The sequence below is a fragment of the Muntiacus reevesi genome, chromosome 1 (genome assembly GCF_963930625.1).
Source record: "Muntiacus reevesi chromosome 1, mMunRee1.1, whole genome shotgun sequence".
In the NCBI taxonomy this organism is placed as follows: Eukaryota; Metazoa; Chordata; class Mammalia; order Artiodactyla; family Cervidae; genus Muntiacus; species Muntiacus reevesi.
The window spans coordinates 138,399,613-138,418,684 of record NC_089249.1 but is presented as its reverse complement, the minus strand read 5'-3'; the positions used below and the strand labels follow the sequence as shown (position 1 = coordinate 138,418,684).

General features: G+C 41.0%; 1 protein-coding gene across 2 annotated transcripts in view; it reads left to right on the top strand.

Annotated features, from left to right (window-relative positions):
• PDE4B (phosphodiesterase 4B) overlaps positions 1 to 19,072 on the top strand; it is a 510,574-nt gene that overhangs the window by 448,313 nt on the left and 43,189 nt on the right. For both annotated transcript variants that reach the window (XM_065911442.1, XM_065911451.1), the window contains one exon: positions 17,927 to 18,039. In XM_065911442.1, the coding sequence (XP_065767514.1) occupies positions 17,927 to 18,039 (113 nt within the window). The remainder of the gene's footprint in view (positions 1 to 17,926; positions 18,040 to 19,072) is intronic.

Sequence of the window (19,072 nt, the reverse complement as noted above, 5' to 3'; positions counted from 1 at the left end):
CTCGTTGGGTAATCCAGCCCACAGCCCACAGTGTGTCCTTGCTGGTTGCCTTCTGTGCCTGAACATCCCTGCTTCCCTCCCAGATCACACATTCCTTGAGGACAACAACAACAACCCGTCTTCTGCTTCTTTGTGCCCCAACTGGGGCCTGTTATTGAGCTCAGACGCTCAGGCCACCTCTCCAGCCTCATTCACCATTTCCCTGTTCTGTCATGTATACATTGATGGTAATGCAATTCTACCTCACCAGCTTGTTTTGAAGATCAGAAATATTTTGTTCAGGCAGACTCTCAATTGGTGGTGGCTCTGATTAATGTTATCCTTATCCATCCTTCCCATGATCCTCAGTTTTTGATGCATAAGTTCTTGAGTATTTGGAGTTAGAGAAAGTAACCAAAGGAATTTTATCTCAATGACTAGACATAGAAATTGTTCTTGAGCCTAGTAGGTCTTAATCAGAACATTCCACAGTGAACCTATAAATTATTATAGGCTATCTCACTTCATTTTACTTGTTTATAAGGCGCACATTTATTAAGTCCTTGCTGTTTACCAGGCTCTGCTCAAGGCTTGCCGTTAGTAGTCTCAGTGGCCGTGTTTGTAGATGAGTCATTCCCTCTTCCTCATTTCAGACCCAGCCCTCTGTACGTAAGAGGAAGTGTGCTATAGGAACATGCAGCTTGAAGTCTTCTCTGCAGGCTTGGTCCTGAGCTCTGGCCATGTGAAATTCACTCACTCCCCACCTCTCCAGCCCTTCTCTTGAGGCTGTGGTGCCAGGTGCCAGCTGGGGCCATCTGTCTGCTGGCTGCCCAGGCTATTCAGTTTCAGAAAAATAATTTCACATCCAAACTACAACTATTTGAAATTCATTCAAAGTATAGCAGTATTTCATTCATTCAATAAATTCAATCAGTGAATAAATTCAATTCAGTAAATGTTTACTAAGTGAAAGCAATCACTCAACAAGACTGATTTAATCTCAAAATGTCTGTTGTATGTTTCTGCAAATAAATTTTGTGGTATAATCTACTTTGTAAAAGATCAGTATTCCCTTGTTTACTATTTCGAATAATACTAGTTGTCATAATTCAAGGAAGCCTTTTAAACTAAATTACATGACAGTGTGTGATAAATGCTAGAAGAACCACCAGAGCAGAAACAAAATAAACTACAGGAAACCTCAGCTAATAGGAAAACAACTTCAAAAAATTAACATTGGAGTCAATTACCCAGATTATACCACTTTTAAGACTGTTCTGAACCTGTATTAAATGGATACATGTGTGAACCTGGCAAAACAAGAGTCCAGAAATGTCAGAGTGACATGGAAAACATCTACAGTCCTTGTTTGTAAGTGTGTGTCCAGGGGGAGATTGAGCCAATATTTTCTACCTTGCCTGCGCATTTATGTTGGCGGGATTTCCCTGGTAAATATTGGTTTTTACCAGACACTGAAATCTTTAATCACATTTAACAAACACTGCATTATACTGCGTTAGACACTCCATTAGGAAAGGAGAAATACGGAAACACAACTGATAGCTACAATCTTCCAAGAGTCAAAAGGAAAAAATTGGAATCAAGTAAAATTCTTTAGAGGCAGAAATGCCAAAAAAACCATTGCTGAAATACAGCATTTTGTTTTTCTAAAGTCTGGAGCTGAGTCCAGTTAAGTGACGTAGTTTACAAACCAGGGGAAATTAGGGTAGGAACGGAAATACTGCTAAATTAGGAGAAATTGGTCAAAGGAAGGCAGGCTAGCTGTGACACACACAATGTTGGCTTCTTTCTCAGATTCTCAAACAATTCTTGTTTGCTACTGTGTCCAATTGGGTTGCCATGAAACCTGAGGCCTAATTTTATATTTGTGTGCTATTCAGAAGTTCTGAATCTGTCACATAAAGCAACTGCTCATCTACCTGCACACGAGGCTGCAGAAAACGCACTGTTAACTTTCCTACCACATGTGCACATGAGCATGCCTGCGTGCACATACATACACATACACACAGCCCCCGTCTCCCCACGCACATACACACACACAACCCCAACCCCCAAGAGTCACTTAGTTTTATTCACTTTGTGCCTTCATTCACGTCCAGTGATTCTTATGGAATCATCCAAGAATCCATAAATCACCTAGGGAGCCTGTGAGTCTCACACCACTTTCCTTCTTCCCATCCTCCCCACCTCTACACTTCCTAAATCCCCACCTCTCTCATCTCAGACACAGCCCTGAACTATTTAGATGTTTCTAAGGATGTCTTCAGGAGGACTGGTTGTTTTTATCTCTGAAGCCTATGATTATGTCTGCTTAATTAAGTCATTGCCTCCCATCTTTTAGGGCAGATGATGATAAGATTTGAAAGAAGCAGGGACCCGGGGAGATGAGTAGTCTGCCCCACTGAAGTAGCCTAAGGGAAATACTGTTTTTGTTTGTTTGTTTCCTTTTCCTTTTTTCCTTTTATTCCCCTACGTTTTCATCAGCTCCCAGGAGAGACTGAAGAGGTGAGACGCCCAGGAAAATGAAAAACTCAGATAGGGTGGTTATCGCCAAAGATGACCAATGATGGGGGTCACCTGAAGCAATTCTAAGAACAAATTCCCAGAGCCTACCCCAGAAAGACTGGTTCAATACCTCAGGGGGTTTCACCTAGGGAGCACCCCCAAGGAGATTCAGGTGAAGCTCTTTCACAAACTGGCCTAGTGATGGAGTATCAACTTTAGGTTCAGGCTGGATTATGAACTGAGTTCCCCCGTGACCCTAGTGTGACTTTGGGCAGGTTGTGCAGTCTCATTAAGCCTCAGTTTACTCACCTATAATAAAGGATTAGTAACTATTTAACGGGGTTGTTGCAAAGATTAAATGAGATAATATTTAAAGTCTCTCATATGCAACTTGACTTACAGTAGGTCACAAATAAAGTGAAGTCAATCCAAATGTCTCCTTGGGACTTACCCAACTGAGGCAGCCACTAAAGCCTTCCAAAAGACCGTGTGTGTGTGTGTGTGTGTGTGTGTGTGTGTGTGCACGCGCGCGCGCGTGCATGCACTCACTCAACTGTGTCCGACTCTTTCCCACTGTAGCCCTCCAGGCTCCTCTGTCTGTGGAATTTTCCAGGCAAGAATACTGAAGCAGGTTGCCATTTTCTCCTCCAGGGGATCTTCCTGACCCAGGGATCAAACCCGTTTCTCTTGTGTCTCCTGCACTCCAGGCAGATTCTTTACCACTACAGCACCTGGGAAGCCTTAGAGGCAGACTAAATCTGAATTTTGACTCCACTAAATCTGTGGTTCTCAGGGAGCTACTGCATTTCTCTGTTTCTCATCTACAAAATAAAATGATCTATTACATATATAAAATAATGGGTCATGAAATTATGATAAGATTAAAGTAGTTCATGCATGTATAGTGCTTAGAAATTTTGGGAGTGGATAAATAATAACTACAATCATTATCCTTATTACCACCTCTTCTAAAGTGAGCATTTGGGTGGGAATGAATGTTGGCCTTGGAGTATTCAAGTAGTGGCAATAGCTTTATGGTCTAGAACAGTGCTATCCAATTGGTGTTATATATAATGCAAAGCTCATTGATAATTTAAAAATTTTTAGTAAACACATGAAAAGAAATAGGTGCAACTAATTTTAATAATATATTTTACTCAATTCAATATATCCAAAATATGATAACTTGACATGTCAAATATAAAACTTTATGGAGATATTTGACATGGCTTTTCTATACAAAGTCTGAAATCCAATGCCTTTGTTATACCTGCAGCACATCTCCCAGCAGACCTAGCCACATTCTGAGAGCTCAATAGCAATACATAATTTGTAACTACTATACTAGATGGTACAGACATTCCAGATTCTCAAGCATGTCCCCTCACCTTGATGAGCCTCAGTAATGCCATTTGTAAAAATTGAGAGAATTTCCATGACTTTGTTTCTAAAAGAAAATGAACACACTTGAAAATTCTTTGTCAACTAGACAAGACCATATGTAGTAGACTTTGGATCTCTTTTCTTCTTACCAACTAGCTTTTTCTGCAAATAACAATCCCTGATAATAATAATTTATCAAGTGCTTATTCTCTTCTCCTTCCTACTATCCTTACAATTTGCATCTATCAGATCAATAATTCATCTTAAAGGCTGCACTGCAGTAGCAAGAGCATGGAACTTGAGACAAAAAGCCTAGGCTCAAATCCCTGGGTTCTGTGTTTACTACTTATAGGACTTGGAGTGAGACATTTAAACTCCCTAAACTTCAGTCTCTTCCTGTTAAAACAGAGACCATACATCTCTCAAAAGGCATGATGAGGATTTAAAAAGACTGTACGACTGAAAAAGATCTATAACTGCAAAACATCACATAACTGGACTTCGGTATCGAGATATTTATAAGCCACTGTGTGCCACTCTTCTGTTAAACAGTTTTCAGTGGCTCCCCACTGTCTGACAAATAAAGTCCGATTCCTTAGTCTAGCATAAAAAGCTCACCAAGATCTGGCCCTGACCACTATACTTTTGCAAATCTATTCCACTCTGCATCCTTGCTGAAACCCAGGGTTCTAACCAAATAGGACTATTATACTTGTTCTCCCAAACAGGACAGAATGGTGTGGCATGGTTCTAATTTCATACCTTAGTTCATGCTGTTTATTGTCTTAACCTCAGTTTTTCCATCTCTCAGAATTCCATCCATTCGTCTTTACCTGGCCTCCAAGTCTCTCCTGGTCTTCCTTCCCCCTATGTCTTTAAGATCTATCTGTGCTGCCTCTGAACTTTATTTGTACCTTCCATACAACAGTTGTCAAAAGCAATTTGGAATTCTAGTTTTGCTTAGTGTACCGACACCTGCAGCTGTTGTTTTGGGGTTAAATAACTAATTCTGCATGTGATTTTGCAGAGATCCCTTTGACAGAATATCCCCTACATTAAAATAAGCCAGCTAGAAATCTAATCAAAATATGCATGCAAAAGAAATGGAGCTTATGCATTGTGGTTACATTGACTAAATCAGCAAAAGGAAGCTGGTTTGTTTGGAGACTAATTAAAAAGGAAACAAGAACAAGAATTCCTGATACACTTCTCCAGTAATATTCCGTAGGCAAGACCCCATTCCTTTGGGCAGTGGATATCCCATCTATTGATATTTTGGGCAAGTCAGCAGTTCAAGCAGTATTCTTTTGAGCTTCTGCTCGGCAAAGATACACTGTGCTGCATTAAAGAGCAGCCAAAAACATATGTTCCTTGCTCTCAAGAAGTCATGGGTGAAATAAGTCAAGAGAAAGAATTCTAATGACATGGTCAGTTGGAAATAAGAGTCGTGAACACGGTAGTTGTGAGAGCTGAGAGGAAGGGAGCTTAATCCAACCTCAGAAAATATGGGAAGCTTTGTAGAAGAGATAACTCTAGGCTGAATCCTAAATGATAAGAGTTAGCCAGGTGGACAGCTGGAAAGAGCACGTCAGGTCAATGGAAACGCTTGAGCTAAGCGTGTCAGGCTTGAGTAAAGCAGACCTTTAAACCATCCAGCCAACTCCCCTGCTCTGATTTCACGTTTGCCAAGCAATCTTATGATTAGAACTTGGTCTCCTATGTCAAGGAATGTGTAACGACCAGAGGGTATGAAAAGCTTCCTTTAAATTATTGTTTGTAAATGAATTCATTGGTCTCTGATTTCTCATTGTACTCTTGTGAGTTGGACTTGTATAAGAAAAATAAAGTTAAAATACACTGGCAGAAATCACATCTGATCTGAAAAGCTGAGATAACAGAGGGTTTTGATCATCAACCAATTACCACTATCTTAGGGACCATATAGTTTCAGCTCATAAATATCTGAAATACATTTGCCTCTCTCCATCTGCAATGCTACATTGTAATTCTAGCCATCACTATCTCCTGCATAGGTTAAGGCAATAAAAGAAGTTATTACTAGCAACTGGCATGAATACTTTCGAGGCTGGTTACTGTTCTAAGTGCTATAATGTGAATTACTTCACTTAATCCTCATAACCACCCCACGAGAAAGATATACATCCCCCAGTTTTAGAAATGAAGAAATTAAGACTCAGAAAAATTAAGTAACTCACCCAAGTTCACACTGCTAACAAATAAATGACAGAGCCAGAAAGTAAACTTAGCTGTCTTCCTCCATATCCTGAGCTTTTAAATACTATTTAGCTAGCCTTCTTGCAGTCATTCCCATCTTCAAGTTCATTCTCTAGGTTGCATGGAGAGTGATATATTTTACATGCAAATTTGGCTAGGCCACTCCAACTTTCTCTCTGTGGCCTTCCATAGCTATGTAAAACCTGGTCTAAACTCACATCAGTCTTTTTCTTTTGGTGTGTTCCTGCCACATGGACAGATCTCAGTCCATGGAGCATGCCCTGATGTTTTTCCAGCTTGGAATGCTTTCTTTCCTCTTGGCACCTAATTCTTATTCCATCAAATCTTGTAAGTTATGCTTTCCCTAAATTTTCTATCACATCCCACTTCTCAAACTTTTGAGTCCTGTTATCCTTGTTATAAATTCTTAGAACACTCTAAAAATTTTAGTAACTTCCTTTCCAATTGTAATTCAATAAGTTTTTGTATAATTGTCTCTTCCTACTAGAATCTAGGCTTCAAGTAAGCAAAAGCTATGTTTATAGAATTCACTATTGTACCCTTGGAGTTTCATGCTGCGCCTATAACATGATATAAGAAAGAAAGTGTTAGTTACTCAGCTGTGTCTGATTCTTTACAATCCCATGGACTGTAGCCCGCCAGGCTCCTCTGTCCATGGAATTCTCCAGGCAAGAATACTGGAGTAGATTGCCATTTCCTTCTACCACATAATAGGTGCTCAAAAAATCCACTCATTACATAAATATTTGTTGTCTCATATTCAACAAACAATAGCCAACATTTATCTGGTACTTATACCATGGACTGTCTTAAGCACTTTACATTTATTTATTAATTAATTAAAGACTACAATCCATTATATAAACATCATTATTATTTTCATTACATTGGTGAGGAAACTGAGGCACAGAGGAGTAATTTCTCTAAGGTTAGACAAGGGAATATGAACCCAGACTGTCTAGTTCCAGAGACCAGGCTTTTAACTTCTACTCTAAATTCTTCATAACAGGCTTCCCTGGTGGCTCAGCAGTAAAAAAAAAAAAACATCCACCTGCAGTTCAGGAGATGCAGGAGATAAGGGCTTGATCCCTAGTTTGGGAAGATCCCCTGGAGGAGCGCATGGCAACCCACTCCAGTATTCTTGCCTGGGAAATCCCATGGACAGAGGAGCCTGGTGGGTTATGGTCCATAGGGTTGCAAAGAGTAGGACGCAAGTGAAGTGAATGAGCACATATTCTTCATAAATATTTCTTGTATTAGAAAAATAATTGGACACTAACTGACCTCTATGACTGAAGGCTTTCTTGTATCATTGACTTTAACACTAACATGGGTAGATAATTAAGTTCCTTGCGCACCCTTTCACATTGGTGGTACATGTTGTTACCTGAATGAGTACAGATTCTCATTGGTAAGTAAAGCCAAAGTCAGAGTCCTTCTGGAGATCAGGCTTTGGCAAGGGTAAGGACACTGAAAGGGAATGAAGTTATGAGGCTGGCACGTCAGAGACAGTTTCTCCTTGTGCAAGCTTACCTGGGGTGAAAGAAGAGAAAGTTGGGCCATTTGTTTGTAACAGACCTCATGGCTTAGCCGAAAAGATCCTGGAATTCAGAATCAGAGAACTTTGGTTTTCCTTCTGCCGCCTTCCTTTCTCTGTTCTCTCACCCTCCCTCGTCATCTCTCATCTCTCTCTCTCTATCTTTTATCAGATGACTTTGAGCAAATTATTTTTTTTTGAGCAAATTATTTTTTTTTGAGCAAATTATTAAACATCTCCAGGCCTCAAATTTCTCACATGCATAATGGAAAATCTATGTCATAATAATAATGCTTTCTATCTCATGGGGTTTATTTTTCAAGGAAAAAATGAGATCTGCAAGTGAAAGCACTTGGTCAACTGTCAAGTTGTATATACAAAAGCTAGTTGTGACTGGTGTTTTTTTTAATTCATAGTCTTAGAGGAGTTTGCTAAGGAGATCAGCATCAAAATGACCTACTTTTCACTGTGCTTTCCCTTGAGGGCAGTGAACCTCTTCTTCCATGAATCCACCCAGAGTGAAATCCCTGTCACGTGCAATTGCAAAGTCCCTCATATTTATAAAGACACATTAACAAAGTCCTGCCTAAAGAAAGGCCATTTGGGGCTCACAGATAGCCTTTGGAAGAACTGTGTGAGTGTTCTCCAGTTCCTGGGGTTTGTTCTAAGAATGTTTTATTCAAGTTTAAATCAACAGCCTTCTGGAAAAGTTGCACTCTGACACAAGTGCATGTCATTTACCAAAGAGTGATCAAAAGAAAATATCTACCTTTGGACTTAATGAAAAGAAAAGCTATTGTTAATTGTGATGTTTAGTTAATCCATCTAACCAAGACCACTAAACAAAATAGGCTTATAGCCCTAACCAAACTGTTTTAAATAAAAAAAAGAGGCTCATTTCACTCATTTCATATGTGAAATATTTTTACATTTTAATGAATAATTATTGCATTTTGTGGGGGAACCAAGGAGTGAAACAAGTCTGCTAACTTCCAACCCCTTGGAATCTAGGAAAGACATCTACAGGGCTAGAATCTTATGGAAAAAGCTAGTTATTAGCTGGATGTAGAGAATCCAATTCATACACACTTCTCACTTCCAAGAATGAGAAGAAGGTTTTTTAGAATTTTCTCCATCAAGGACTCCTTTAACATTTTTTCCCAAGGGAGCCCTTGCTTTAGAAATTTTATCTACAAAAATTGCATTTAAACATAACAGTGAGTCTACCAAATTAATTTTATTATTTTATGGAGTCTTGCTTAATGTTATTTCAGTTATTTAATGATATTCTCAATGTGGAGGTCTTGGGATGCTTTCCTTTCAACATCAAGAAGTTTACTTTGTTTTGAGGTTCAAAGTGCAGGCTTTGCTGTGACCAGGGCAAGCTTCACGCTAGCTTGCCCTGACATCCATGTGCCACTGGATCATTGCAAAAGGTCATTGTGTAGTTTGGGTACTGATCAAAGGTACGCAGCGTGGTGGTGAAGGGAGCTGAAATTCAGCCCTTGCCTCACTTCCCAAGCTTTCTGCTCAAGGGCTATGTCTGCTAGGAGAAAACAAGTTTTTCTGATTTTCACAAAGGCACTGTACAAGCTAGGGGTGGGGAGCAAGGGAGAGAAGGAAGATGATAAGGCACCCAGTTTTACAGAATGAGAGTTTTGAAGATGGAAAAGTGTGCAATGAACACCTCTTCTTCATTGCTGTGGCCCTAGCAGGAAGCTTGGGGTGTGCTAGATACTCAATGCGTATTTTGTGGAATAAATGAGTGAACAAGTGAATTTCTTATACAATTCTCGACATCTAAATGTCCTCTAATTGGGTGTGTCAATTAGGATTGGGTGAATGCAGAATGACAAATTCGGCAAGTTCTTTATTTTAGAAGTGAAAACCAATAAGCTCTAACCTATCAAGAACCAGTTTCCTAACTAAGATCATGTATCTAGAGGCAGACTTTAGGATTTCATGGCCATTTTATATGTCTTCCCCTACCACTAAACCCCAGGGCCAGAGCAAAACTCTACCAACTCAGCTATCAAATATATGGCCATCTAATCTCACCAACAGGCTTCCCAGGTAGCTCAGTGGTAAAGAAACCCCCTGCCAATGCAGGAGACCCAGGTTCAATCCTTGGGTCAGGAAGATCACCTGGAGGAAGAAATGGCAACCCACTAGAGTATTCTTGCCTGGAGAATTCCATAGACAGAGGAACCTGGCAGGCTACAGTCCAGGGCGTCACAAAGAGTCAGGCACAACTGAGTGACGGAGTACTCACACACCCTCAGGAAAGTGGCCAGGACAAGGTAGAGGCTTGTGGGCAATTGGGGTAGAGGAAAATGTTCCTGGCAGGTACTAAGCTCCGTATCAAAGCCTTTGCCTTACTTCACTTAATTCTCATAGCTAGGTCACAGCACTAGTAAATGAATTGTAGAGTCAGGCTCTGTAGACAGCCGGGCCAATCATCAACATGTTCCCCTGAATTTTGAGTTGGTAAAAGCATCCTGGTCTATGCAATGTCAAAACCAATATCCTTTTCAGCTGCATGTGATTTACTCAAATTCTGTTTCTACCCATTGCTATGGTTCAATGAAAGGAAAGGAAACATGCTTTTTAGAAACCCTGTTCCTTTTTATTTTTTTCTTTTTTTTAAACTGGAGTTTCCCTAGGTGAGCCTATCTATTGAATACATACACAAAACATCAAGAAGACAGGGAAAAGTACACAAATCACAGGTGTAGAAATCAGGGAATTTTCATAAAGTGAACAGACTCTTGTAATTAGTATCTAGACTAAGAAGTACATCATTGCCAGCCCCATGGAAGTCCCCCTCCAGTTCTTGCCTGGTTGCTAACCCTCCAAGGGAACCACTATCTTGACTTCTAACATCATAGATTCATTTTTGCCTCTTTGGAATTTTATATAAATTGCATCACATTTTATGTGCTTTTTAACCTCTGGTTTCTTTTACTCAACATTTACATTCATGAGATTCCTCTCTGTCTTTGCCTGTAGCAATTGTTCTGATTGATCTAACCACCACACAATTTTGAAAATAGTACCACCTTCTCTAATGAAAAGAGTCTGACTATGTGAGGCAGAGAAACAAAACTGTGAAAATCGCTCAGTCGTGTCCAGCTCTTTGCGACCCCATGGACTGTATAGGACTGTATAGTCCATGGAATTCTCTAGGCCAGAATACTGGAGTGGGTAGCCTATCCCTTCTCCAGGGGATCTTCCCAACACAGGAATCAAACCCAGGTCTACCACATTACAGGCGGATTCTTTACCAGCTGAACCACAAGGGAAGCCCAAGAATACTGGAGTGGGTAGCCTATCCCTTCCCCAGGGGATCTTAATGAACCCCAGGAACTGGGGTCTCCTGCATTGCAGGTGTGTTCTTTACCAACTGAGCTATCAGGGAAGAGAAACAAAAGGTTATTTATATTTCTTTTCTATGCCCTGTGTTGGGGTAGAAAGTCTGGGAATCTTGACAGACTGGTTTCTGATATCTACAAAGCTGTGTTAAAATTGCATTTAGAATGATCCCTTATATCAGGAATCTGAAATACTCAAATTCATAGAAGCTGAGGGTAGTAGTTACCAGGGGCTGGATGAATGGGGATTGGAGAGGTGTTGATTAAAAGGTATATAGTTTCAGATCCTCAAAGTGAATAAAATCCTAGAGACCTGCTAGATAGCATGATACCTGTGGTTAAACATACTGTATGATATATGTAAAGATTAGTTAAGATAGGTCTTCTTTAAATGTTCTTATCACACATGTGTACACACACACACATACACAAAGAAGGAGGGAGGAAACTTTTGGAGGTGATGGTTAAGTTTATAAGATTATTTATGGTGATAGTTTCACAGGTATTTACTTATCTTCAAACTCATCAAGATGTATACATGAAACATGTCCAGCTTTTTTGTATGCCAAACATATCTCAATAAAAAACAAACTGAATTTAGATATAGTTTATAGAAAATTTATACTGGGGTGTATTGTGATGCTTTCATCTGCTAATTATATGAATTTGGGACCTCTCTGAGACCCAGTTTTCTCATCTGTATTGAGAAACCCTCATTCCGAGGGCTTCTAAGCCAAATGATAGAATTATGTAAAGGCCCTCCATCTTGATTTTTTCCCAGAGATCAGTAATAAGATCCTGCTTTCCTGCACAGAGTGTGGGGCCAACTTTTAGGGCATCTGAAGTCTGTTACCAGCTGGACCATTGACTTCATCACTGCTCAAAATCTGGTTCCCTGTTTTCCAGCTCTGAGCAGCTTGCTATTTGTGGCCAGGCTGAGGTTTCTCATTGCCCTTTCCTTGTGCGCTTCTCTACGTCTCTCCCATCCAATACCTCTCTTCTAGCACGCATAGACATACGCACACATGTTCTACTGAATTTGCATGAAAAAAAACTGGGAATACTGAAATATGAGCTAAATATTAGCTGAGTTGGAAAATTATTAAAGCAGAAGAGGGGAGATCATTGACTAAAAAAGAAAAATGTTACACAACAGTTTGTACAATGTTGCCTTTCTTTTTTTTCTTTTTGGCCATGCTGCATGGCTTGTGGGATCTTAGTTTCTCAACCAGGGATCAAACCCTGGGCCCTTAGTATTGAAAGCATGGAGGCCTAACCACTGGACCACTGGGGAATTCCAAGTGTTGTCTATTTTTGACTATATACATGGATACATGAAAGGGTATACACAGGGGAATAACAATAGTATTATCATTTCAAATATTTTGCTTCTCTATAATTTTCTAGTTGTCTCCAATGCACCTATATCCATTCTATAATAATAAATGTGATATTTATAAGATGTGCATTAAACTTAAAGGTAGAGTCTGGTTTTGTGTGAGTTCTCCTATTTTAGCTTCCCTGTGAGAACAGTGTAAGTATTCTTCCTATGTTCACTTTCCAGATAGAAAAATGTAATCTCAGCAAACTTAGGTAACTTGCCTGAGGTTACCCACAGAAACAAGAGGCGGGACCAGAACCAAGCCAGTCTTCTGAGTAAATATTGCACAGTAAATATTTTGCTAATAGCTGTGTTAGGTGGATCAGAAAAGGGAAGAACAGACTCAAGAAATGACAACATTCAGGAAAGCAATTACACAATTTGAAATAGAATGTCCCAAGGGTAAGATGCCACTGTAGACACAGCAATTTCAGGAATGCATGGATTTCCAGTCCTGTAGTGAATCCTCTATTTTATTGACCAAGATATGGTCTTGCCCTGGAAATCTTGCTCTGTTAATTTAGCCTGTGATTTAGGTTGTGCCTTAAGGTGCATTAGAGATAGTCATACCTCTTCAGTGTTTATTGCACAGAGATGTTGCAAGCATTAATGGGTAGTGTGCCTGGCACTCCTTTGGGGAAAGAACTTTATGAATGCCATGTTTATTTACCAGATTAATATTAATTATAATTATTCATTCATCCTTTCTTCCTATTTCTCAGCATCAAATGCAATACTTATCAGACCCACAGAAAGAAATAAATCTTTTGTCATTCTTGTTGAAGTGAAAGAGGAGAAGTAGGGAAACATAGTAGGGAGGTTCTCCCAGCTCCTTCTTCCCTCTGAAAATTCTTGACAAGTAGGGTCACCCCGTGACCATACATGGCCCCATTACCTGCTCTTTTCCTCTTGAGACTTGCTTCTGAGGTGCTAAGCATCCTTCCTTCCCAGAGTCACTTTTGTAAGAAAAGGAACATAACCAGCTTTGTGGGCACGGGACCCACACAGCTGCACAGGGCTCCTCACTCACAAAGACCTCATAGTCAGTCTTGAAACTTGTGGCGATTTTATCTTTGATCTGTTTTGTGAGTAAAGTCTGATGGGAAAATGGAGCACAGATTCTGGTGGCTAGGAGCATCGGCTCATGCTGTGCCCATCTCCTGCCACCTGCCTGTCGCCCCTGGCACTATTCTCAGCACCCGTTTCCCTGCTCCTTGTCACCCTGGGGCTCCTCCGGCACCCCTCCCCTCCCCCACCCCAGGACCGCTGCTGCCGTCCACTCCCAGGGAGGGCCTCTCCAAGTGCCGAGGGGCTTTGGGTTGGACATGGATGCCTTGCAACATCTCAGGTGAGGCATGGGAGCAGCCGTCCCTGCCCTGGGCCAGCATGGTGGTACCTCAGTAGACAGGGCCCATGTCTTGATCCTCTTGTCCACCCCAACCAAGGTATCTAGTGCATCCCTGTGCAGAGGTTGTAGCCTGTTTTCTGGGGCTTGGGGCATTGGCACCATGGCAAAGGGAAATGTCTTACTTCCCCAGAGCCTGCCCAGGCCTGGGGCATGAAACACAGTTTGGAAGTTGACAGGTAGGTGCCTTCCAGCAACTGGTGAGCTGTTCATGTGCCCGAAGTCAGAGGCTGCAGGGTCTCTGGGGTCCTACAAGGGTCTGCACTCTCCTCCTGATATCCCTCTGCCTGAAGTAACATGATTTCAAAGAGCAAATGAAACACACTGTGCCACTCATTGATTGTGACAAATGTGCCATTTTAAGATATTAACTATAGAGAACCCTGGATATGGGGTAGATACAAAGTCTCTATTATCTCTGCAATATTTCTGTAAATCTAGAACTATTTTATAATAAGCAGCTTACTTAGAAAAAACAATAATACCTCCACGATAGGTTGAGAGAGAACAACTTCAGAAAAAAGAAAAAAGCTCCACATTTTAAGACCTTTCACAGCACTTCTTCCTACTTTTTGAACAAGGGACTGTGCATTCCATTTTTCACTGGGCCCAGATAATTATGGAATTGGTTCAGACTATAAAACCTCTTACTGAATATGCAGTTCTTCTCTCTCTCTTTTCTTTCCTCCCTATCCTCACAAACCAGGTTTGGGGGGTTCCTTTGATTGTCGCTAATAATTATACTTCTGTGTACTGATTACCTACTAAGAACTGGTAATCCTCTGAGATGGAGCTCCCCTGGTGGCTCAGATGGTAAAGAATCCACCTGCAATGCAAGAGACCAGGGTTCGATCCCTGGTTCAGGAAGATCCCCTGGAGAAGGGAATGTCCACCCACTGCAGTATTCTTGCCTGGAGAATCCCATGGACAGAGGAACCTGTTGGGCTACAGTCCACAGGGCCACAGAGAATTGGACATGACTGAGTGACTAACATACACACACACACATCATGGAGATATTTTATATACTTTATCTCATTTAGCCCCTTTATAACTTTATGAGATAGATAGTCTCCTTATTTGAAGATGTGGGAAATAGAGTTCCAGGATCATGATCTCCTACAGATCATGTAGGAGAGAAAGTCAAAATGCCTGAGGTTCACTCCAAAGCTGGTGCTGTTGCCTCAGTGCTCCAGATGTATCCTCAGCCTCCTGATACCCAATATTTGCATGCTGCTTGGGCAGGCACTTTGGTTTCCATTCCTCTGAGTATCTACTGAGAGTCTACTAGGTACCAAGCATGAGATTTGGTGCTGGAGCCACAGAGTTTTAGTGTGGAGGCCAGCCTGAGCTGCACTGATCCTTTCCTTTGGCTGTACTGATAAGTAGCTGGCCTGTGATGCCCCCATCCTTAACCCACTCTGACATCTGTGCCTCCTGCCTTAGTTACTGGGATAAGAAGGCTCTCAAAGGAGGCATAAAGAAAACCTTGACAATGGATGAAGAATCTGGGAAGGAGCAAATTTTCATTTACTTCAAAATTTAACTTTTTACCTAAAAAATATCATGAATGACCAGAATAAGAGAAAGCAGGGGAGTAAGATCCTGCCATATCCATTGGCCAGTCACTGGCACCTCACTATTTTTTTTCTAATATTTATTTTTATTTATTTGGCTGTGCTTGGTCTTAGTTGCAGCACCCAGGATCTTCAGTTGCAGCATGGGAACTCGTAGTTGCAGCATGTGAGATCTAGTTCCCTGACCAGGGATTGAACCAGGGTCCCCTGTATTGGGAGCATGGGGTCTTAGCCACTGGACTACCAGAGAAGTCCCTGGCATCTCACTCTTGTCCCAATTCTAGGAACATGTGTGTGCTCTTTCTGCATAATAGACAAGGAATGAGTTGTGGAGGTGGCACTTACTTGGTAGATCATTGAAGAGTTTTCCTCTTTCTTCAGGGCTTCACTTCTATCCTTATTATTTTTCTTTGTGAGTGGACATCTGATCCCTTTTTTCCTCTTTCTGAAAGAGAAATGTAACTTATCATCCCACAGTTGTTTTGTACATCAGTCTATTCAAAATGCTCCACACAAGCTGCTCAGCTCACTCCCCACCATCCTTGTGAATGTCTAATCTTAATTACTGAGAACCACGGATTGTGATGTGGAAGATACCAGGGTGGTGAAGCCTGAGGAATTAGGAAGTGGTTGGACATTTTTACGAGAGGTCTGGAGGGAGAACGGGAGAGTTCTGTCACTTCAGGAAAAGCTTCCTTAGATGAAGTGCTTTTCTGGAAGGAAATAGAGAAGAGGGGGTGTTTCAGACACACTATAGAGAGTCAATGAGGAGATGCTTTGTGTTGAAGCAGCTTGGCAAAATTGAGGAAGAAAGGAGGGAAGGCATGTGTGAGTCTGGCTTGAAATGAGTTTTACTGAAAACACCTCAATTCTGGTCTGCACATTTCTGAGGAGTGTGAAAAAAAAATGGAGGAAGTCACCTCCAGTGGTTTTGTGGCTTTTTAAGTGTGACATACAGGATATTGAATTTTAACCCCTGGTTTCCCTGAAGGGTAACCATATGTGGGGGATAAACAAAACACCTATTCTTTGAAATGTGCATCTGCGCCAAGTGGTTCCAGCCACTTGGAATCTCTCTTCTGTTTATTCCCCATTCTGCTTCAAGTGTAAGTGTCACACACATAAAATTACTCAAATAATAATAATAATAAAACTATGTGGTCTCCCTAGGAGTTCTGTATGAACATATAAAAATGTATTCTAAATATGATAGGAATATGTGAGTCTTTTCTTTATAATAGAATTTCATGTGAGATTTTTAATTTTATTAGTGTCTACTGTGTGCTTCCATTCCAGAAAGCTCTGTAGACTTAAAGGATGTTGTTCCCCTCAATATAAGTCACGTATGCAGGAGAGCCCAAATAGTTTCTATAGCTGTCTGTAGCATCATTTGTTCATCTAGGATTTATAAAATTAATTTCAGTGTTTACTGAGATAGGGTTCTTAAGTCAGTAGCCTTACGTGTTACCTTAGACTCACAAACTTTTGGGTATGGAATGACATACTGCAAACACTTAAAAAGAGTTTCATTACCCAGCAAAAATATGAACTTAAAAGCAATGCTATATATTTTTTTTCTTAACAGACCACTGAGAAATATTTACAGAAAGCCTAGATTCCTATGGTAACAAATCTGAGCCCCCAGCTTTCATCAAAAAATCTGCCACAGTCACATCTGGCTCCACCTAAAAGTCCGGTTCAGAATTTCCCTGTGATCCTGGGAGTTGCAGAAGAGAAGTTTTAGCTTTGTTTAGTATAACAAGAACTGCCTAGACTCCAGGGCCAATAAATGTGTTCACGTAAAACTCCAGACAGTGTCTCCGAGACTGAAGCCTTATCGGGGAGACCTCATTTTGCCTCGACTTAAAGAGAGACTCAGAAGAGAGGAGGACTAGCCTTCTCCCCTCGCTTGCGTGGGTCAGTGTCTGCTGAATTGAAAGTTATTCCAACATTTGCACATTTCCCCGGAATGAATGAATGCACAGGCCTTCCAATGTAACTGTCAGTTTCCCCCTCCACTTTTCGGTTGTACGTTTCATTTAGAAGAAAAGCCAAATGAGAAAACGCTTTCCTCATTTCTTCTCTAGATTGCAAACACTCAGAAATGACATCACGCACCCTAAAGAATCCCGAGATGACTAAGGCACAGGGAGCCTGAGAAAACTGACTGCTTCTGCCTTTAGCTTTAGGACTCATGTATGCAGATGAGCTTTTAAGAGCCGGTTCCCCGCCTTCTTCCTCAGAGGAAGTTTCTTGGTAGATCGCAGACACCTCATCTAGCCCGGGGGCGGGGGGCGTGAAAACTTGGCACCAGCCATCCCGGGCAGAGCACCACGGTGATTTGTTCTCCTGGTGGAGAGAGCTGGAAGGAAGGAGTCGGCGCGCAAATAATGAAGGAGCACGGGGCCACCTTCAGTAGCGCCGGGATCAGCGGCGGCAGCGGTGACTCGGCTATGGACAGTCTGCAGCCGCTCCAGCCTAACTACATGTCTGTGTGTTTGTTTGCAGAAGAATCTTATCAAAAGTTAGCAATGGAAACGCTAGAGGAACTGGACTGGTGCTTAGACCAGTTAGAGACCATACAGACCTACCGCTCTGTTAGTGAGATGGCATCTAACAAGGTAAGAGATGACCGTTTTATTCATGAAAGTGTTACCGCGCGGCGAGCTGTGGGCTCCCCTGGCCTCTGCCTGCTGCAGAGGTACATGGGGACTCGACTGTCAGCCTTGTTGATCTGCCTCCGATGATTCTGTTTGAAAATGCCACACTTCGCTTGTGTCTTGATGCTTCAGCCCAAGCTATTATCCTCAGTACAATTCCCAGAAACCAAACCTTTTTCTTATTGATGTCTTTTGGAATGTGTTTAAGGTGAGAAGTGTTTATGAAGTATACAAATCACTATACAAGTGAAAAAAATTTTTTGTTTTGTATCTGAATGAATCCATAGGTGAAATTGTTGTGTTGCAATCAAGTGTTATATATGTTTTTTGAACAAGAAAATAATGTGACTTCTGTATAGCATTGGCGAGAATGATTTACCCTGAAGTTTCCTAAATTCTGAAATTCTCAGAAGGACGTTCTGGGATTCTCAAACCTTTCTTTTCTGATGCTGGTATGATCTAGGATTAAAAAAAGAAGCAATATACTTTGTCTCCAAAAAATAAAATTACTTTTTAAAAGTTTGCTGCTTTGCATAATGGAATCGTTTGAAATGAAGTTCCACTCATATTGCAAAGAAATGGTTTTATGTACAATGCCCAGACAAAATTTAGTGTTGGGGAGCTTTAATTATCTACCATTGTATCATTTGTTTAAGTAACACCTGGATTTAGAGTGCTAATTTATGAAGTGAGAGTTGTTGCTTTTTGTTTGTATTTTTCTCTCAGAGATGTTAATTATATACATATACATATGAATGTATGTGTATTTGTCTATTATTTTAATTGAAATCTTAACACTGCATCCTCATAAATACACATTTCAAAATCCCCAAACATCCTAGCCTGAGGTATTATCTTTTGTCTTAAGAGTTCTGGGGATGGGAAGAGACTTTGCTTCATACCTGCCAAATGCCCTTTCCAGCTCTGAATGTGCGTCCCTGCTCCTTTTTCCTGGGGTTAAAAGGATTGCCTTCCTATCAAGACTTGCTGGCTC